The sequence below is a fragment of the Ornithorhynchus anatinus genome, chromosome 16 (assembly GCF_004115215.2).
Source record: "Ornithorhynchus anatinus isolate Pmale09 chromosome 16, mOrnAna1.pri.v4, whole genome shotgun sequence".
Taxonomy (NCBI): domain Eukaryota; kingdom Metazoa; phylum Chordata; class Mammalia; order Monotremata; family Ornithorhynchidae; genus Ornithorhynchus; species Ornithorhynchus anatinus.
In genome coordinates, this window is record NC_041743.1 from 8,111,335 (window position 1) to 8,133,400 (window position 22,066).

Below are 22,066 nucleotides of genomic sequence, written 5' to 3' on the forward strand. Positions count from 1 at the left end.
AGAGGGGTGGGATGCCCCGCTCAGACTCTGGGGCAAATTAAAGCAGGAATAGGCCATGACCTACCTTGCTATTTTCTTCCACTCCATTGGTCCCTAGGGCTTTTTCCTCAGCATCATCCACGGAGTCCATCCCCTCCCTGTCCTCCTCCTCCAAGGAGATGGTGGAGGTCCTGGAGATGCTGCGGGCCCTGGGTATCAGTGAGGACTAGAATTACAGAGAAAGCATGACTCCATCAGTAAGAAGGAGTGGGGAAGGGATGAAAAAGAGCTATTAAGCCACTATTTAGAGAGAAATCCAGATGGTGAGTCCACTAACACAAGATATTCAATTCAGAGTTGTAGCTGGAGAGAAGAAAGAGGAAGCCCAAAGACAAAAGAAAATCAAATGAATCTCAATGAGGGCCAAAGAGGGTGAATATGCATTCTGGTGTGGTCCGGCACCTCCAAGCCATTGGATTCCTAGATGTCCTGGAGACCGTCCAATTGCTGGGGCAGCCTCCCCCCGCCACCCAGCCCAGGTGTGGAGGGCCAACAGCAGATATCTCATGAATTCGAAGGGCATTGGGAAGTGAGGCCTGGGTAAGAAGTGGTGAATACCCAAACCCTCCAAGAAGCATTTAACTTTAATGTTTTAGTGTTAGTATTTTGGACTGTAGCCTTTTAACCTCCTTTCGTTATTGTTTGGATTATATTCTTATTACTCTCCCACTTGGACTGTGAGCCTCTTGAAGGCCAGGGACCCTGCCTGAGTTCATTTTCAAGTAATTGTCCTTACAGTTAGTACAGATTTTTCATATTGCAAGTTCTTAAATATTAATAAGAACAATAATCACGAGTGAAGCTGAAAATGTGCCCTAAGGCCACTGCAGCCAAGGTTCCTCAAGGTAGTAATAATAATGTGTTACACCTGCTCCCCACAGCAAATTTGGCTCTCCAAGTCCGTAGGCCAAACCAAACTGAACATGACTCAGCTGTGGGGATGACCATCCCTGTTCCTCCATCTCTTCATCTGTAAAATGGGAATTCAAACCTGTTCTCCTTCCTACTAAAACTGTGAACCCCATGTGGTACAGACTCTATCTGACCTGATAGCCTTGTTTCTACCCAAGTGCTTAATATGGTACTTGGCACAGAGCAAGCACTTAGCAAATACCACAATTATTACTATAGTCAAACAGTATTTACTGAGCACCTACTGTGTGCAGAGCGCTGTATTATAGGAACCAAGCACAAGAGAATGTAAGAAGAACACAGTTCCTTCCCTCTGCCTTTCCTCAATAACCACAAGACCAAGTATGCTGGGGAGTGGGGAAGGGTCAGAGAAAAAGGAAACAGTGACAGGAAAGAGGGCCTCCTGGAAGAGGGAGGCAGAGGAAGGTGAGGATAGGGCACGGACAGGACAGGGAAGTCCTTGAGAGTGTGCCGTTATTATGGCAGAGTAGAAAGACCTCTTCCAAAGGCATCTGTTTCAGGAAGCAACAGTTCTAACTGGGATAAGCCCTTGACTGAGTCCTCTTCTCTCACCTGAGATTCTGAAGGAACGCTGGGAGCTTCTGAATACTGGACTCTTTCTGGTGAAGTCAGGACGGCCCCTGTGGTGCCAAGACAGAAGGTGGAATCTTAGGGTTTTGCCTTCCTAAGAAGGACCAGTGTGCCACACCTGAGGCACTGAGCTGGCAGAATTTAAGTACAGGCTGACATGTAAACTTGTACATGCTCACACATGCACATGTACACCTCCTCCCTTTCTGTCCCCCTACCCCCCTCAAGTCAGATCCATTTCTCCCACTGGATCCAAGTGTTTCAGAGGGTGATTGTTAGACCTCAGCTTCCTCCAGTTAGTTTCCCTGGATGCATTTTTATATTGTAGATAAAATCTCTGCCCACTCCCCCGCACCCCCAACTCTAGCAGGCAGAACTCTGGAGTTAACGTGAACTTCTCTATGATTTCCAGCCCTGCCTCAGTCCAACCCTTCAACCTCACCTAACCAGACCCTAAAGGGCCCCGGAGAGCCTCAGCCCCAAAGGACAAAAAGCAGGAGTCTTCCATTTCAATCTACCTTCCTCTCAAAGCAGTCACTTTCAGCCAAATTTGTTCCGGTGGAGATATTTACATTCAGCTCCTCAGACGTCTTCCCAAACTTCCCTCTACCCCCTCAGATCCACAGACTAACCCCATTTTAGCCAATAACTGTACCCATGTGGCTGGAGGCAGGAGGGTAGACCTCAGGCGTGGCATATAGTGGCCCCGATTTTCTGGATTGGCCCGGCTGGCCTCCCACAGGACGGGGGCCTGGCTGAGAGGAAGGGTGGTGCTCCCACAGGCCTGGCGGGTTGCGGCTCTGTCCCGCAGGCAGAGGCTTCACGTAGGAGGGATACACCTGGGGGCGTGACTGCCCAGGATCTTGGCACACGGTAGTATCTGAGGGGAAAAGGGAAAGAAAAGAGCACAGAATGGTCATTCTCACTAGAAAACCAGAGCAGGGGAGATACTGAAGGCTGCCTCCTCTACTCCGCATCCCAGTCATGGTGGCAAAACTAGCTGCTTTTGCACCTCGGGCAAGTTCAGAAAATAGACTCTGATCAGGTATGACTTTAGACTGTAGGCCATGGGTGCTGGCAGAAGTGGAAATTCCAGGAAGCACTCAGGGGGCCCCTCTAGACTGTAAGCTCATTATGGGTAGGGGGTGTTTCTGCTAATTCTGTACTCTACTAAGCACTTGGTACAGTGCTCTGCACATAGTAAGCACTCAATAAATACGATTGAATGAATGAATGAATAAATACCATTGATTAATTGACTGATATGACCAAAACCAAGTGGTTCATTGGCTGGAGCTCCTGGTGGCTCTCCGAGCTGTGCCCAGACCAGATTCCCCAGGCATCCCACTCTCACCACCCCCTGCATGGGGGTTGGCCGGAAAACTGCCTAGACTTCTTTTTACCCTTGGAAAGTTCCCTGAAGGGATAAGGAAGGAGCTTGAAACTGGGGAAAATGAATCAAAACTGTAAGTGAGGCATAACATAACACTAGCTGTTCACCATAAACACACTTCACCTCCAGTCACCTCAGGTGGCTAGTAGCAGCCCTCTAAAAAAACAGACCCTGAATCACACTCGACATCACTTGGGGATCTCTGGGTAGGCGGCCTAATGGTTTGATGTCATACAGATGCCAGTTTTGTGGAAGTCCACCAAACCTAAAGTGATTTTCTGAGGTGTCCTGACCCCCATAATTGCTCCAGAGTGACTGGGTTCCCCTCCCAGATCCCTCTGAACATGGCCGCTACTTCTGGGCAGTGGGACTTGGTGGAGAGGGAGGCTCAGTCCTGAAAATATAAATATCAGACATAAAGATGCCAACCCACACTAGACGGAGGGCAGACCAGATGAAAAACAGACAACTGGCCAACCTAGAGCCCATTCTGAATGAGGCCCAGGGTGAGAATAGCAAGTGGAGTCCATGGCCCCCTTCCTCCCAAAACAATTCCATGTGCACTCAGTAGAGAAAGATTTGCTGGTCCCTTCGTGACTCCAGCCCTAGACGGAGTCCGTCACTACTCTTCCGTATCTATCGCCTTTGACAGATGAGAAAACTGAGGCGACAATCTTGTTCAGAGCCTTCCAAAAGGTCAGACGGCAAGTCAATAACAAAAAAACCAGGGATGAGCAATCAATCTGGAATTGGGGCCTTTGAAAAGTTCAGTAAAATCTTGATGAAAACCTTTAATGGATTGTGTGGCAGCAAGCCACTGTGATCTGCGAATTAGCAATCAGCAACTAATTGAGGCATGGGTAAAAAAAATGTGTTGTCCCCCTCACCAATGGGAGACCATCCAAAGGTTTAAAGTGAGAAACTAACCTTGTTGGAAGCACATTTAGCACTGTTCCTGGAGTGGAGGGAACAAATTGTATTCAGATCCAATGGGCAAGGGAATTTGTTTTATTAGCCCAGTGTTTTCCCTCATGTTGGGGGTAACAGTGTGATTCAATTCAAAATGAGTTCCTGTCCAGAATGAGGTCCCTGAAAAGCTAACTTGGCCAGCCAGCTTGCATTGGAGTGAGATCTTAATGGATTCCACCCTCTGGTCCTTCTCTTAAAAGATGACTAGCATACCCTGCACAAAGGTGACTTTTGGTTATTGTGGCCACAGTGATAGCAGGGAACCCAGTGAGGAGTGGAGCAGCAGAGATGTCAGAGAAGATGACAGGAAAGACCACTGCTGCTCTCTGGAATTCCCAGTTTGTCCAGCACCTGTGGCCTTCCCTGCAGTCAGTGGCAATAATGACTACGTGGCCGTAGTTTGCTTCTCTTCCTTTCTCCCACCGCCGTGCCAAGTTACCTGCTTCAGTGAGGGCCTGTGTTTCTAAATGGGTGCCTGAGTGTTGCTGTCTTTGCCTCATTGTGTCTGTGCCCTTCTTTTCGGCACATATACTTCACCCTCTGTACTCTACCTCTCTCTCTCTCACTCTCCCTTTTTTCCTTCTTTTTTCCCCTTCTCTCGTCTCTTCCTCCCCATGCTCCTTTATATGGTTGAATTATTGGCCCTTCCCCCAAGAATCCCCAAATCTTGTTCCCCTTTGAGCTCTCGAAAAAAATGACACCATGACTTCAAAAGTGAAGATGGCAGCCACCCCACCCTCTCTTAGAAATCTGGTTATCCCTTTTGGTCGGTTAATTGATCATAGTTAGTTTTTAGTTTTGCTTTCTTACAGGCCAGGCCCCCAGCTAACTCCTGATACCCTGAGATAACAGAGGAAAAGGGGAACGAAAATCCACAGTGCTTCCCCATTTTAGCCAATAGCTGTATCCTCCTCTCCAGCAAAACCTTCTACCACAGCTGCTAACAAGGGGCAGAATGGACCGCTTTTCTCCTGTCTTCTGGAGGCAGAGATCAAGAGCAGGAAAATGCCCCAAAGTCCGGCTGCAAGGGGAAGGTGAAGGAAAACATTCTGGGAAAATCGCTCAATGGATGGTCGACTCCTGAATAATTGAGAGTTGGCTGTTTCTAGTGACTGGAGAACTGGGTACCTGATTCGCTGATTCTTAAAATGGCTGGGTTGTATTCTCCACGGCTTTCCTTGTGTTTTTCCACCTTGTTGTAAAAAAGAAAAACGGAGCAGCTTTGAACAGGGCAGTGGGGTGAGTGGGGGAAGAAAGAGACCCAAATGAATAGCTTGCAGATTTGGAGGCAGAAGAGAACTGTCACTGCGGTAGTGACTAGCAAAAGGTAATTGACACTAAACTGGAACATCCATGGGTCGCTGGCAGGTGACAGCAGCCCCCGGGTACTGACCCGAGCTTCGCTTCTGCTCTTCTACTCTCCTGGCAACCATCACAGCAGAGACAAGCGGCTGAAATCACTTATCAGGAGGTGACCGACCAAAGAGACGGTAGCTGCCACAATGCAGACCTCAGTCCCATTCCTCGTTTAGTTGAAAATAAAACAGTGGGGTTTCAGGGCATCAATTCCCAGGTAGAAAAGCCAGAGGCCATTAAGAATTTGGATAATTGAGGATTAGGGGCTATGGGATGTGGAGGGATGTAGGTATGATTAAAGAACAAGAAGCAGCGTGGCCTAGGGCATACAGTGTGAACATAGCGCTTAAATACCACAATTATTATTATTAACTGTCTTCAGAATAATAATAATAGTTATATTTGTTAGGCAATTACTATGTGCAAGGCACTGCACTAAGCACTGGGTTGAATCTAAGTAAATCGGGTTGGACACAGTCTTAATCCCTATTTTACAAATGAGGTAACAGGAACAGAGAAGTTAAGTGACTTGCCCAAGGTCACACAGCAAACAAGTGGCAGAGCTAAGAATGGAACCCAAGTACTTCTGACTCCCAAGCCTCTGCTCATTCCACTAGGCCATGCTGCTTCTCAGAAGAAAATGTTTACTTCATTCTCTTCTCAGGAAAGAGGCGGACAGTTAATGTAGAGGCTGTCTCCAGCAGGCTAGAGGACATACCCAACTGTCTAATTCTGATGGTCCTTGGCGCTCTTCCCACTGTCAGGAACATCTGGGAAACTATAATAATACCTTAATTTTCTACAGGGTTTTAATTCCCAAAGTGCTTTCACATTTCATAGCTTGTTTTTGGTCTCACAACATTCCCCTAAAGGTATGGGAAGGCGAATATTTTAACCCCATTTTTGCCTATTTTTCAAACAAAGACACCGAGGCCCAGAAAAAGGCTAAATGACTTGCCCATGGTCACACAGCAGGCCAGTGGCAGAGCTGGGAATAGAGCCCACCCAGGTCCTCCAGCCCCCAGACCTACTCTGAACACACTGTCACTGCTTGCAGTGGATGAACAGTGCAACTGAGGCCTGGAATGGGGCAGCTGCTAACTCTTAAGTCCCTGAAACCTCCAGGGTTAGGAGTGTTTCAGACTAAAGGGGAAATGAAAGGAAATCTCTGGGGGATTTTCCAAATTGCAGGGAAGTAACCCAGTCGCAGCAAGCAGGCCATCTTAAGCATTGAGTCTACACTCAGTTTCCACCTGTATTGTTGCGAAGGAATATCCCCTTCCCCCCACCCCTATTTCCCAGGATGACTGTTCCATCCCACCAGAGCCATGGAGGATGAGGGACCTTTGGTGGACAATATCTGTGCTGTGGCTACCTGAGGCTCTGAGAGAGAAGAGAGTTGCACTTCAACAATAGCATTACTTGAAGGGGAAGGGGAGCAAGAGGTCCAGCAGGAATCCGCCCCGTCCCCCTCCCCCCCCAACCTCTCTCTGGACCCTTTCCCAGGGTGGACAAAGTCCAGGACACAATTTCTTTTAATGGTATTTACTAAGAGCTCACTATATTCCAGGCACTGTACTAAGCCCTGGAATATAATAATAATAATAATAATAATTATGCTACTTGTTAAGCACTTACTGCGTGCCAAGCAATGTACTAAGTACTGGGGTAGGTAAAACTTAATCAGATTGGACACAGTCCATAACCCGAATGGGAATCTCAGTTCTCATCCCCATTTTATAGATGAGGTATTATTATTATCATCATTAATATGGTATTTGTTAAGTGCTTACTCTGCACAGGGCACTGAACTAAGCGCTGGGGTAGACACAAGGTAATTGGGTTAGACACAGTCCCTGTCCCACAGGGGGCTCAGAGTCTTAATCCCCACTTTACTGATGGGGTAGCTGAGGCCCAGAGAAGTTAAGTGACTTGTCCAAGGTCACACAGCAGACAAGTGGCAGAATCGGGAATAGAACCCAGGTCATTCTGACTCTCAGGCTCATGCTCTATCCACCAGCCCACGCTGCCTCACTGACCTCACTCCTCACACTGACCTCAAGCTCTTTGTGTCTGTCTCGGAGATGGACCAGCCAATCTGGCTCCAATGTCTTCCCTCGTCGAGGTCTTTCCAGAAGAAGGGGGTCCGACAATTGCAGTCGTTCTGCTAACTGTGCATGGGAAAGGAAGAGATGGAGAAACACAGATGCATAAATCACTAGCATACGAAGATAAAGAACACCACTCCCAAAAAGAAATGGACCAGTCAGTAGTTCTGCTCTTCCACACCTGAACATCAAGAAAAAAATAACTATTCAGCCTTGCAGATAATAGAAGAAATAATACCAGAAATGGATTGCTCCTGGTCCCAGACACCTGGCTTAGCAGCAATAACCCCACTACTCAGTCGATGAGCTAAGTCATCCCCATGTAGTCAAATTCAGCAGCCACAGCACAGCACTCAGAAGGTATGTTGTAAACCCTCCCCTTCGAAAATGAGGGTTATCTAAGTGCCCCCTCCACGCCCCAATTAACTTCCAACTCTTTGGCAGGAACCTCAGGCTATACGAGGTCGGATCCACCAATAGTGTCGGTTTCTGACAGGAAAAGCCTCAGCATTTGGACTTTATTAGCATAAACTGAAAATTCAAGGTAAGCAGGCTCCCCCTCCCCACCCCCAACTAGAAGATTCCTCGCCTATTATTTGTAACTACTATTTTGCTGTTTCGTGGGAACAGTGGGTTGATTTGTTTTTGTTTTCTTCTTAACTGTATCCCCCATGTGATAAAATATTCCATGCATTTAAAAGCATTTTAATAAGGATCATTTCCTATTTTAATTGCTAAAATGTATTTTCCAAGAGCCGGCCTTTTATAATCAGGCTAGGTGCTGCCGAAGACTGTGGTTCCACCATCCTGGAGCAGCGGGAGATCAGCTTTGTGGGGAGGGAGGGTTCTGTGGCCCCGGGGTTGCCCACCAGTTCCCATTACCCGGCCTCCAGCCTCTGCCCAGTGACTCTAAGTGGGCCATACGTGATCTGAGACAACGGTCCTGCTGTAGCCGCCGGCACCCAGGTGGATTTTCAGTGACTTGTGTGTCGATTCCCGGATGAAATGTGTGATGAGAATGCGGCGAGGGGGCTCACCTTGATGAGTTCCACTAACAGCACCGGGTGCTTGCTCTCGGTCTGGGAGAGGAGTGCTGAACTGATCCCTTCACAGTAATATAAGGCTTGAGACGTGAGCCCATAATCGGCCAGGCGGGAGGCGTAAATGAGCTTGTAGACCTGCACAAAGGGGCCGGGGATAGGAGAAAAGGCAGAGAACTGGAGCAGTGGTTTCTCGAAGCAAGGGTGGAGGAGCAACACGGCCTAGTGGAAAGAGTCCAGGCCTGGGAGTCAGAGGTCCTGGATTCTCAATCTGGCTCTTCCAGTTACCTGCTGTGTGGCCTTGGGCAAGTCACTTCACTTCTCTGTGCCTCAGTGTCTCCATCTGCAAAATGGGGATTCAATGCCCGTTCTCCCTCCTACTTAGACTGTGAGTCCCAAAGGGACAGCGACTGTCTCTGACCAGATTAATTTGTATCTGCCTCAACACTTGATGCATAGTAAGCGCTTAGTGAGTACAATAATGATCGTAATGATGATGATGACTGCCCTGTAGCAGCTCATTGTCCAAGCCTCCTGAGGATATTAATCATGCATATCATTAATGCATGATATCTAGAGGTCCAGAAAACCGACAAGCTTGACTGTAGCCCAGGTCCCAGTGGGTCTGATGACTCTGGGCAAGTCACTTGACTTCTCTGTGCCTCATCTGTAAAATGGGGATTAAGTCTGTAAGCTCCATGTGGGGCAACCTGATTACCATATATCTACTCCAGCACTTAGAACGGTGCTTGGCACATAGTAAGCACTTTAACAAATACCATTATTATTATTATTACTATCATGACTGCTTCTGAGACTCATTTCTCTCCATCACAAAATCAGCCTATCTCAGGGTGACTGACACGCTCCTGCTATCAGCATCCCCAAGATGCCGAAAGGGTGAAACTGGTTCTGGAAATCAAGATCAATGGGCAGATTCATTTGAGAGGGTTGGGTGATGGGGCTTCTGGGACTAGAGAAGTAGCAGGTGCTGAAAAGCAAAATTAAAGTGCACTGACAGAGCTCGGGGGTCCATAAGAGTACCGGCCACCTGATGTGAGCGAGGCAGAGATGTCTGGGGGAGTGGTTGGAGCTGGGCCAGTGCTACAAATCCTTCATCCTAAAGAGCCTCTGGATTCACCTCGAAACACACCAATCCTCGTGAGGCACGGGAAGGAGTAGGAGAAGATGGAGAGCTCTGCAACCTTCTTGCCACTCGAGTTGGTTGGAAGAGTTAGTCAAGTGGTCTGCTTGTTCTGCACTCAAAATCACATCACATCGCATCTCTGACAACCAGGGCAATAGTCAGTGGTGGAATAATCAGTGGCAGTCCCCAGGCCGGGGCTTTGGTACATTTTAACACATTACAGTCTTGACATTCAGTTACCTGGAAAGAAGGGATGAAGGATTTGGGACGACCCAACGTCTGGCAGTATTCGAAAATTTCCGTCCTCTGGATAGCTTCCATCGTGGCAAATTTTATAAACGCCTGACTGAAACCAGGAACATTCAAGTCACACAGAAAGACTTCGTATAGGTCCCCGCCTTTCCCCAAGGGACCCTTGGTTTCTCAGTCATGAAGCGGAGGCTGACTGTGAGTGGGACCCGGTCTGGGAAAAGAGAGGGATGTGCTATCCCCCAAGTTGCTGCCCCCCGACCACTGAGCTTGAAGTACAGAGAAGGTAGGCTCTTATCATCTCAAGAATGACTGCGATAAGCGGGGTTGGCACACCAAATGAAAACCGAAGCTTTCTCTCCTGGGCTGTTAGAATGTAGCCCACTCCACTCTTCCCTTCTTCCTTCGTCATCCTGCAGAGTTGGACAGGGCTGGCGGGAGCCGGCAGAGAAGTGCCCCAAAGCTTCCCCTTCTACAGGTTTTCTCCTTGTTGTTTTTCGTGTATCCCAAGGGCACACCAGGAAACAGTGCGCTGACAACTAATGAGAAATCAGCCTCATCCAGGCTGGGTAAGGCTCCCTGACTGTCAGGGCATAAAGGGGCAGGGGGGGCTCGTGTTTTTCACCCCTAAGAAGAGGAAAATGATGACGCGGGGGGGTGGGGGGGAGAAAAGGGTGACCACTCGGGGCCCCAACTTAAAGGGGGAAGTAAACTTGGCTTAGGGGAGGGAGGGAAAAGGGGAATATAGAAGCAGAGGCCAAAGTGTCGTCCAGGGGTTGGCCGAACAGCTCCGTCCCCCGACCTCCCTCAATTCACCCGGTCCTGCCTTCCAGTGTGGAGCCAGGGCTCCGCCCCGTGGCCACAAAGCGTAACTACAGCGCAGCTTTGCCAGTGGAGTCGGGGAACGGGCGCCCTCTGGTGGTGACCCGTGGTCCTCACAGGCTCCCTCTGAGCCGAGGACAATTAGCGTGGGTCATTCATTCATTCATTCATTCATTCATTCATTCATTCATTCATTCATTCATTCAATAGTATTTATTGAGTCAGACAGAGCGAGGGAAGAAGGCAACGGGGAGGGCGAAATGCAGCCCCGGCCCATTCTTACCCCTTTCCATTCCTACCCCAGACCCAGGCAGAAGTCTCCGGGCCTGCCGGGACCCCAGGGGGAGGGCATGTCGGGCCTGGGAGTCCGAGGACCTGGGTTTTAATCCCAGCTCTGCCGCCCATCTCCTGCATGACCTAGGGCAAGGCACTTAACTTCTCTGTGCCTGTTGCTTCCTCTGTAAAACGGGGATTAAATCCCACTTCCTCCCACTTAGCCTGGGAGCCCCATGTGGGACAGGGACTGTGTCCAAACCGATTAACTTGTCTCTACCCCAGTGCTTAGAAAAGTGTGTGGCACATAGCTCTCAATAAGTACCATTATTATTATTAATAATAATAATGTTGGTATTTGTTAAGCGCTTACTATGTGCAGAGCACTGTTCTAAGCACTGGGGTAGAGACAGGGTAATCAGGTTGTCCCACGTGAGGCTCACAGTTAATCCCCATTTTACAGATGAGGTAACTGATGCATAGGGAAGTTAAGCGACTTGCCCACAGTCACACAGCTGACAAGCGGCAAAGCCAGGAGTCGAACCCATAACCTCTGACTCCGAAGCCCAGGCTCTTTCCACTGAGCCACGATTATTATTGTTCTTACTATTATTACCGGGGGCTGGCTCAGTTTCGTCTAGTGGAAACTGGGTTCTAATTTCAGCCCTGCACTTGGCCTGCTGTGTGACCTCAGGCACGTTACTTGTCTGTGCCTCCGTTTCATCTATAAAAGGGGACAAAATACCTGTTCTCCCTCCCCCTTAGGTGGCAAACCACATATGGAAAGGGGACTGTGGGACCGGTCTGATCACCCAGTATCTATTCCAGCGTTTAGTACAGTTCTTGGCGCATAGTAAATGCTTAATAATTATTATTATTACTTGCACAGATTGGTTCCCACCTCAACCTCTCATCTTCACTATCAGCCTTGCCAAAATGATAACGGTCACCCTTGGGGTAGGGATAGTAAAGTCACAGTTAAGAAATGCTTGTGAGACCCAAGGGGAGTCAAAGCTTAAATAAAGGACAAGGGAGGCAGAAATCATATCCTGCCACCAGGGCAGGTCTTTCACTGAAAAGTCCAGGGGCTACTCAGCGTGGCTCAGTGGAAAGAGCACGGACTTTGGAGTCAGAGGTCATGGGTTCAAATCCCGGCTCGGCCATTTGTCAGCTGTGTGACTTTGGGCAAGTCACTTAACTTCTCGGTGCCTCAGTTACCTCATCTGTAAAATAGGGATTAAGACTGTGAGCCTCTCGTGGGACAACCTGATTCCCTTGTGTCTACCCCAGCGCTTAGAACAGTGCTCGGCACATAGTAAGCGCTTAACAAATACCAACATTATTACTCCTCCTCTTTCTTCTCCTTAACTTTCCTCTGTCCTTACCTGTGGCTGCTCCCCAGCAGGGTCAGGTGATCTGTCTTCCTAGCATAGTGACCAAAAGGCACGCGGGCCATAAGGTAGCAGATATGTGCGGCCTCCACTAGGCCTTTCCCAGCTGGTTGAGAGAGAAAAGCAAAGTCCAGTCAGATTCAAGGCATTCAGATCACAGAGCCTGGGGAGTGTTGGTGCAACATGTCTCAATTCCCCAGGGGTGATAACCAGTGCTTTTCCCCCTCGGGGACCCCCTTCTCCTTCTGCTCCTTCCTGGGGCACACTCCAGCAACCCCAGGGAGTGTGGAGCAGTAGCTCGAGGGCTGAGGAAGAGGGTCGGTGGGGCTGTTGGGGAGGCCACCCTTTCCACGTATTTCTGGTAGGCAAAGAACTGATTCCAAATCCTCTCCCGCTTCACTCTTTGACCATTGCTGTGGATACGAATTGGACCACAAGTCCCCGATCTCACCACCCACATCCCGGGGAGAAGGAGGGGGTTGGAGATGGGATGAAACAGGCAGGAAACACTGAGAGAAGGGGCCACACAAACAAAGCAGAGAGGAGGGAAGGGGCAAGTGGCCTGGCAAGGCACACTGAAGTACTATGGGAGCTCGGCATGAATGAATAACTCTCTAGGGTTGGCAGGCAGAAGACCACCAGCATCTGCAGTGGGATTTCCTCTGGGGGAATTGGATCGGCGGTGGGCAGCACCTGACCCCCGGAGGAAGTTCTGGCAGGATACAACACAGACTCACCAAAACCCCGGGGCGGGGATGGAAGCTAGAGTCCCACACCCCTTTCCCTAGACTTTCTCAACCTCGAATGCGTGTGCCGCACCCCGTCTCCCTCCCAGCCTCGTCAGGCTCGTGGCCTCGGCGGCTGAGAGTTCCACGGCTTCCGCCGATCGATCGGGCAGGCCGGGTTAGAGGATGGGCAGGATGGGAAGCTCTGAATCCATCTGGGCCTGCTGCTCCTTACCCAGGGTGTCGCCCATGGTCACGATGGCCTTCTTGTTCAGCTCTGCGTCTCCCGCCTGGTTGGACAGCATCACTGCCAGGTGTGGCCTCCAGTCTCCCCACTGCCTGTCCCCGCAGCTCTGAAAGGCACCAGGGAAAAATGGGGAGGGGGCTGTGGAGCTGTCCCTCTCTGTGTCTCAGTCCACACTGGGCCCTGCAGCAGTTTTCACACCAAAACAGATTTCAATTGGGCTGATGATGAATCAAGCAGTTGTACTTACTGAGGGCACTGTACTAAGCGCTTGGTAGAGAATAATATAACAGAGTTGGTAGACCTGTTCCCTGCCCGCAATGAGTTTACAGCCTAGAAGTGGATGAAGATGACAGCCCAAGCGATTTTAGCCACTCGGGGAGGCGGGATCATTGTTCTTATTATTACTCATTTATTAAGTACTTATTATGTGTTTAATCTGGAGTAGATACAAGAGAATCAGATCAGGCACATTCTCTGTCCCACGCAGAGGTAAGAAGGGTATGTATCTTATCCCTATTTCACAGATGAGGAAAGGGAGGCACAGAGAAGTTAAGTGACTTGCTCAAGGACACACAGCAGGTCAGTGACAGGGCTGGGACTAGACCCAGACCCCAAATCTCCTGACTTCCAGCCTCATGCTCCTTCCATTAGGTCAAACTGCCTCTCATTTATTCGCCATTCAGACGTTAGTCCCTTGCTCCTATCTATCCCCATAACCCCTGGTTCTTCCCCACTTCCTCCTACGCCATTTCCCAGGTACCTTGCTCAAATTCATGCTCTCCTGCAGTGTCTATGAAATGTTAGCAGCTTCACTGCAGACAGAGGTGAGGTGGCTTGCAATGCCCTAATGAACATCACTGCTGGAAAAGGTGCCTCAGTTATCTCTCTATAAAATAGGGATTAAGATTGTGAGCTCCATATGGGACGTGGACCGTGTCTAACCTTGTACCTATTCCAGCGCTTAGCACAGGGTCTGGCACAGAGTATTTAGCAAATACTGGCTTTTTTTTTTTGTTTTAAAAAAGGCAGTTGGGCTCCATTTAACCCTCCTTCTTGCCCATTATGGAGTCACTCCTCACTAGATTGTAAGGTTATTATGAGCAGGGAATATTTCTGCTAATTTTGTTGTATTGTACTCTCCCAAGTGCTTAGTACAGTGCTCTGCACATAGTAAGCCCTCCATAGATACCACTGATTGGAGGTCACTGATTTCCCTCTTTAGGGACCTCAAGGGGATTTTCTGAAGTCCCACAAGGGATGAAAGAGTAACCCCTGATCAGATGTAGCCCTGAAATGGGATGAGCAGACAGGCCTGGGGTGGAGCTGGGAGAGAAGCTTTCTGCTAGATGGTGTGTGAAGGAGAGAGAACTTTACCTATATAATGTCTGTCACCCCCCCACCCCCGGAGACTATAAGCTCACTGTGGGCAGGGAAGGTACCTGCTAACTCCATTGTATCATACTGTCCCAAGCACTTAGCACACACATAGTTCTGTGCGTAGTTCTACTCTGTTCTGAACACAGTAAGTGCTCAATGAATACCATTGAATGATTGATTGATTATCTGTCAGAGAGCAGCCTTGATACTAACCCTTATCAATAAAGTTGTCTGTCCATGTGATTTTTCATGATGCCGGCCCCGCGAAGAGAGAGTCTAGCACCCATCAACCGACCCCATCGTCACGGCCCTCAGGCTCAGGGGAGTGAGTGTCATGGCCAAAAACCCAGGTGCCAGGATGGGCTTAGTACATTGCTCTGTACACAGTAAGTATTCAATAAATACAATTGAATGATGGATGGATGAATGAATGATTAGCATGCCATGTGCTGTCCACCAGCTTGCAGCTAAGTAAACTGAGGTGCCTTGGTTCTGTTTCTATCCAACCCTGAGCTCAGAGGATGCTGGAGAGTGTGACTTCCCCCTGCCCCGCACAGTACCATTGCTGCCTGGGGGATCCGCCCGGACATGAGCTGGAAGAGAGTTTGCAGGGGGTCACTGGGGGCCAGCGTGCTGGTGAAGCTGCAGGAGAAGAGGAGAAAGGGGTCGGGGGGGAGGTTAGTTTGGGATTACGTGTCAGACATCGCACATAGGGGAACATGCTCTTTGAGCCCCACCTACAGTATTGCCAACCCCTCCAATTTGAACTCGAGCCTTTGCTGCTCCTTTTTATCTCTTTCAGAGACTCACCCCACTAGGCCCCTCCCCTCCGAAGTTCTGTTTCCAGGAGGAACCCAACCGCGAGAGGAACTGCTCCCCTTTAGCATCTCTTGATTTCCTAGAGCTTCCGTACTTTTGAAGATGCCCGACCTAAGCCCTCCGGCCAACAGTCCTCCAGTTCCTGACCTTCGGCAGGGTGATCTTCAGCTTGGCTTTCCTCTCCTCCACCGCCCCCAACTGCGAACTGCACATCGGCTCCTGTTGCCAAGTGCTCAGCCCTGAACGGCGCTTTTCTGGCTCATCCCAAAGCTGTCTCCGTCTGTGGTGCTGTGCTCCCAACCACTAAATGGCCATTATCGGTAACCAGGGAGGCGTGGAAAAAGGATCGGAAATTATCCTGCTGATGACAAACTACGGAATTTGTTTAACAAGGATATAATAAGGTCTACAGCTGATTTGAGATTTAAGCTTCATCCAGCAGGAGATTTTTTTTTCCACAACTCACTGGGCCTCAGCACAAAGAGAAGGTTCAAAGGGATGACCATGACCAGCACTGAATGCTGGAAGCGGGAGGATCGCCCCTCCTTAAGCAGCTCCTGTTCCTTAGCTCCACAAACCTCTTACACAATTTCACAAATCCTCAATGTAACCCTTTGATGGAAAGGACAGGAGTCAGAGGACATGGGTTACACCGAGAAGCAGCATGGCCTAGTGGAAAGAGCACAGGCCTGGGAGTTAGAAGGACCTGGGTTCTAATCCTGACTCTGCCACTTGTCTGCAGTGTAACCTTGGGCAAGTCACTTCACTTCTCTGTGCCTCAATTACCTCACCTGTAAAATGGGGATTAACACTGTGAGCGCCAGGTGGGTCAGGGACTGCATCCAGCCCAATTTACTTCTATTCACCTCAGTGCTTAGTATAGTACCTAGCACATAGTAAATGCTTAACAAATGACACAAGTATTAGCAAATATGAAAAAAACCAACAAAAAGCAATTACTAACCACATTTTACCAATGGGAAAACTGAGACCCAAAAAGGTAAAAAGTCCTGTCTTGGGTCAGGCCTGAAGAGAAGAATAAATGAGTTCCCCAAGGCTGTCGGCCTGGATCACTCAGGTTCACTCATGAGGAACTAAAGCCCAAACTGCCCCAGCACCCTCTTCCATCCAACATGGAGCCAAATAAGAGATTTTGCCAGTTCAACTGAGGTTTGGCTCCCTAGCTCTAACCAGACTTTTAAGGCAATGAAACTGAATTCTAGCCTCCTTGCTTGGAGCAGTCAGTTCCTTCCAGACTGCCCCTAAGACACCTCACTGCATCATCAAAAGATCCAGGATAGAAGACCATTGCTGACAGTCCTTAGATCTGTGTGACTTGGGAGCTCCTGGATAGTTCAGGTTGGGTCTAATATACAGGAAAGGGAATTTCCTAAAGGCAGGATCAGGGTTTCCTGGAAAGCTGACTTGGCCAGATTCTCATTTCCTTGGGGGCCCTGAGGTTCCTGCACCTCCCACCCACCACCCTCACACTGGGTAGGGAGGGTGCCAGGGCCCAGGGGCAACCCGCTCCAGGGGACCCTACCCACCCACTCATGACCCAGGTGTAAGTCCTCTGGTCCATCTTGCTGGACAGGAAAAGAGCGTGGCCCCACAAATGGTTCTTCATGGCCCACTCAAGGGCTTCCTGAAACCAAGAAAACATCTGGTTCAGTGTCTTTCTTCTCCACCCACCCAAAAGCCATGGTGGGCACGTATTTAGCATTAGCTGCAAAACCTGGGGGAGTACAAAATTTACACTTTCAGGAAGACACTCCTTAAGGGTCTCAAGAAGTGAAGCAGGAAGGGCTAGGAGGAGCACCTGTCATTCTGGACCCTAAGCAGTTAATTCCTCCTCAATCAGTCAGTAGAATTTATTGAGCTTCTTAAGTGGCGTAGAACACTGTACTAAGCCTTAGGAGATCATCCTTCTATCAACCCCACAACTCCCCAAACAATCCGCTTTTAAAAAATAGCAGCTCGAAGTTCTCATCTCTGAGGCCAAGCTCTAAGCAGTCCAATTGGTAGGAGAACAGGGGTACCTCCAAACTAAAATATTAAGAATTTTTAGCACGGTTGACCCTACACAGACCATGACATCAACCGGCTAATTTTCACAGGGATTCCAGGCAGGAGTTCCTCAGACATTCCTGTCGCTTCACAAAGAAAAGGCCTCAGAAAGCCGGAAGTACTCGCCTTTTTCCTGCCATAGAAGAGAAGTTTGGTGAATTTCTCGACAGCATGAGGCCGGGTGGCCACTCTGGGTGGGACTTCCCCGGTGAGGAGATTCGGGGTCTGAGAGCTGTGCCTGAGCAAGTCCTCATCTGTTAGGTTGATCAGGTTGGCCGCCGGCGGTGCCTGAAGCTTGTATTTCTCCGAAGTCTTGCAGTCTTGCATCAACAACTCGGCTGTGTCCGATCCCACCATTGACTGTCGAGCCGGGGGGTGGGAAAGAGAGAGAGGAACAATCTCATCGGCCAGCGGCAGAAAGGAATTTGGTTCCTACCCTTTTCCATGTCCAGAGATGCTAGATCATGCGAAGATGAAGTCATCCTTTCTAATCACGCCACCCCTCCACCACCCATGTACAACCCCCCAGATGTGCTCATACTGCACTATGACATGGCCTCAGATGCTCAGGACCCGTCTAAGGAGAAAACATTGGTAAATCCAGAGGATGCATAGCCTAGCTGAGAGTTGCCCGGAGCCACATAGGCAGCGATGGGAGGCAACAGGGAAGGGATTAGCTTTGGAGGGACCCATCTGCACTTCATATTTTCCACTGCGGTCCTGCCATGAGTCTCAGTGACAGGAACCAAAAGGTGATCCGGGAAGACTGAATGGAAGTGCCAATGCCTCATTCTGAATACAGGAACTTTTGGGGGAAGAGTAAATGGGATTGTAAGGACTGCTAAATTGTAAATTGTTTTAAGAATCTCCCAAGTGCTTCGTACTACTACTAATAATAATGTTGGTATTTGTTAAGCGCTTACTATGTGCAGAGCACTGTTCTAAGCACTGGGGTAGATACAGGGTAATCAGGTGGTCCCACGTGAGGCTCACAGTTACTCCCCATTTTACAGATGAGGTAACTAAGGCACAGAGCAGTTAAGTGACTTGCCCACAGTCACACAGATGACAAGTGGCAGAGCTGGGAGTCGAACCCATGACCCCTGACTCCGAAGCCCAGGCTCTTTCCACTGAGCCATGCTGCTTCCCTATGCTCTGCACACAGTAAGCATTCCATAAATACCACTGATTGATTGACTGGATGGGGCTTGGAGTGACAGAGAAAATTCAAAGGAATACCTGATCGGAAAGACCCAATTTTGGGACTTTTCAGCCACACTTCAAGGCATTTTCCAGCCCTACTAGGAGTGAAGCTTTGGAAGACCAGCTTACCATCATCATCATCAAAGGTATTTATTGAGTTTTTAGGAGCACTGTACTGAGCTCCTGGGAGAGAACATTAGAGTTCAAAATCTTGCAGATGAAAACAATCAGATCAACCCCCAAAGCAGGAAACCTCCAGGAAGAAAGGAACCACTGCCCTCACAGAGATGATAGAGAAGCAGGAGGAGAGCTTGGTAGGCCTCTCACAGACCTACCCCATTCTGCCGACAGAGGAGGACCAGCAGCTGCCAGAGTAGGGCTGACTCTTTGCCCCTCGGAGTCTCCAACTCACGACACAGAGCGGCTTTCTTTTGGCAAAACGTCATCACATCCACCTTGTGCACATCTTCCCTACGGTAACAGCCGGAGAATGACAATTATATTATCATGGTATTTGCTAACTTTTACTATGTGCCAGGCGCTGAACTAAGAACTGGGGTGGATATGAGCAAATCGGACTGGACACAGTCCTTGTTCCATGTGGGGCTCACAGCCTCAATCCCCATTTTACAGATGATGCAACTGAGGCACAGAGAAGTGAAGCGACTTGTCTAAAGCCACAGACAGACAAGAGGTGGAATCGGGATTAGAACCCATAACCTTCTGACTCTCCAGCCCCTGCTCTACCTACTTACTACGCCATGCTACTTCAAAGCACCGAGTGAATCAGGGAATGGGGGCACCAGGCCTAGAGAACCCCAGAGGTATTTAGGCCTCCATCAAACTGGTGGAAGGAGGGGAATCAGAGGAGCCCCTCCTCTCTGGGATTAGCTAAGCAAGCAGATGTAGGTGCCTGGCCAAACACATTCTTTGTAATGTGTCTGCTACTGCCTGGGAAACAGACAGACAGACAGGCAGACACACACACACACACACATACGTATCTAGAGCACCAGTGAACTGTACTGGGATTTCCTCTGTAGGCAGGCCTGGAGCAGAGATGTTCACGAATACAAATGTTGAGCCATTGATTTTAATTTTTTTTATGGTATATGTTAAGCGCTTACTATGTGCCAGGCACTGTATTAAGCACTGGGGTAGATACAAGGTGGGACGCAGTCCATGTCCCACATAGGATTCACAGTCTTAATCCCCATTTTTCAGATAAAATAACCAGAGAGGTTAAGTGACTTGACCAAAATCACACAGCAGACGAGTGGTGGAACCGGGATTATGAACCCAGGTCCTTCTGACTCCCAGGCCTGTGCTCTATCCACTAGGCCACGCTACTTCTCCTTGATTGAATGCTGCAGGGGGCAGGTGTGCACACAGGGACTGGACATTCACGACACAGTACTCTGGTTTTCATTTTGTATCCAGGTGAATCCACTCTCCTAAACAATATTGTAGAGTGCTTACTACAGTGTTTTGCACACAGTAAGCACTCAATAAATGCGATTGAATGAGTATAGATTTCCCTTGCCAAAAGCCACAGTTGGGTTCCTGAAAGTACCTGCTGTTGGCCAAACTGTTGTTTAGGGAAGACTTTTATTTCTTCTTTCTGCCGTCCCCTCTGCGTTGACTATGAACTCGACTGTGTACCCCTTAAATATCTTGGTACCCACTCCAGCCCCACGATACATATGTAAATATTAATTATGGTATGAAGTGCTATGTGCCAAGCACTGTTCTAAGCGCTGGGGTAGATACAGGGTAATCAGGTTGTCCTAAATGGGGCTCACACGTTTTATCCCCATTTTACAGATGAGATAACTGAGGCACGGAGAAGTTAAATGACTTGCCCAAGGACATACAGCAGGCAAGTGGCCAGAATTAAAACCCACGTCCCTGCCTTCCAAACCCGTGCTCCTTCCACTAAGCCACACAAATATTCTTATACTTTCCTATTTCCCCCATCCCTAATGTATTGTAATGTCTGTCTCCCCCATATGCCGTTTGCTCCTTGTGGGCAGGGATTGTGCCTACCAACTGTGCAACATTGTACACTGCACACAGTTAGCGGTCAATAAATACCATTGACCGATTCTACCGCCCCGGAGGAAATTCCAGTAGGTTTGTGAAAAACAATCAAAAATGCATTTAAACCCATCTCAAGCCAGCTGTGTTCGCTTCCTACCTCTGGCCCTGCCATTGTATTGGGTTCTTGGACCATGGCATCGGGAGTTCAATAGCATTATTCAGGGAGCTAATTATAGTGCTTAAAGTTCACTGTTGCCAGGAAACTTAGTGTAACAGTGAGCTTTAAGCAGTGAAGGGGTGCTGTGTTCTGCTCCTCCTTCTGATAACTCCTCCAGCAATAGACCTCACATGGTCAGAGATGCCCCCCAGCCTTGTGGAAAGAGCATGGGATTTTCTACGGGCATTCTACTCCCAACCCTCCACTGGCTTGCTGTGTGACCTTGGGATAGTAATTTACCCTCTCTGGGCCCTAATTTTTTCATCTGGTCTCCCAGGGAACCTAAGCTGGGACACGGGGACAACGTCTGATCTGATTATCTTGTTGTTTATTGTACCTACCCCCGTGCTTTAATGTGGCACATATTAAGCCCTTAATAAATACCACTGCTATCATTATTATTATTATTCCAGGTAAATCCATCTCCAATTTTCTAATTACAATAGGTCTTCCACATAATGCTAATTAATTAGCATTAAGAACAATGGACAATGTGATTCTGAGTTGGAGGGAGCAAGTTAATGCAGTCACTTGAATAGACAGGCATTGCTATCCACAGCCAAGGGAAACTTATACTTGCCTTAATAATATCTTCATTATCATGAATACTACAATAATACTACTATTATTTGTTTTGTTAAGCACTTTTACTAGGTGCCAGGTACTAAGCACTGGGCTACATATAAGAAAATCAGGTCCACTTGGGGCTCACAGTCTAAGTAGGAGGGAGAGGAAGCATTGAATCCACAAATTTCAGGTGAGGAAACTGAAGCATAGAGAAGTTAAGTGACTTGACCGAGGTCACACAGCAGGTAAGTGCAGAGCCAGAGTTAGAACCCCGATTCTCTGACTCCCAGGCCCATCCTCCTGCCAGTAGGCCATGCTGCTTATCACAGGAGGTCTTCCAAAAATGCTACACTCATCTTTAACAGGTATCAGCTGACATCTATCAATCAGCAACTCACCTCTAGTTCCCCAGCTTCTTTCTATCTAATCTCTTGGATTAGACCTTGGCTGGACTTGACATGGGTGACATCAGTATTTTTCACTTGCAGACTTTGATGCTCACACTGTCTCTTAA

The 22,066-nt window shown here is 48.7% G+C and overlaps 1 protein-coding gene across 5 annotated transcripts in view; it reads right to left on the reverse strand.

Annotated features, from left to right (window-relative positions):
- LOC100085206 (protein transport protein Sec16B) overlaps window positions 1-22,066 on the reverse strand; it is a 45,165-nt gene that overhangs the window by 4,573 nt on the left and 18,526 nt on the right. For all 5 annotated transcript variants that reach the window (XM_029080600.1, XM_029080597.1, XM_029080599.2 and 2 more), the window contains 13 exons: window positions 19,064-19,199; window positions 17,652-17,885; window positions 17,006-17,103; window positions 15,200-15,281; window positions 13,251-13,368; window positions 12,285-12,396; window positions 9,796-9,901; window positions 8,406-8,546; window positions 7,318-7,431; window positions 5,033-5,096; window positions 2,198-2,422; window positions 1,525-1,592; window positions 65-205 (listed from right to left, as the gene is read on the reverse strand). In XM_029080600.1, coding sequence (XP_028936433.1) covers window positions 65-205; window positions 1,525-1,592; window positions 2,198-2,422; window positions 5,033-5,096; window positions 7,318-7,431; window positions 8,406-8,546; window positions 9,796-9,901; window positions 12,285-12,396; window positions 13,251-13,368; window positions 15,200-15,281; window positions 17,006-17,103; window positions 17,652-17,885; window positions 19,064-19,199 — 1,639 coding nt within the window. The remainder of the gene's footprint in view (window positions 1-64; window positions 206-1,524; window positions 1,593-2,197; window positions 2,423-5,032; window positions 5,097-7,317; window positions 7,432-8,405; window positions 8,547-9,795; window positions 9,902-12,284; window positions 12,397-13,250; window positions 13,369-15,199; window positions 15,282-17,005; window positions 17,104-17,651; window positions 17,886-19,063; window positions 19,200-22,066) is intronic.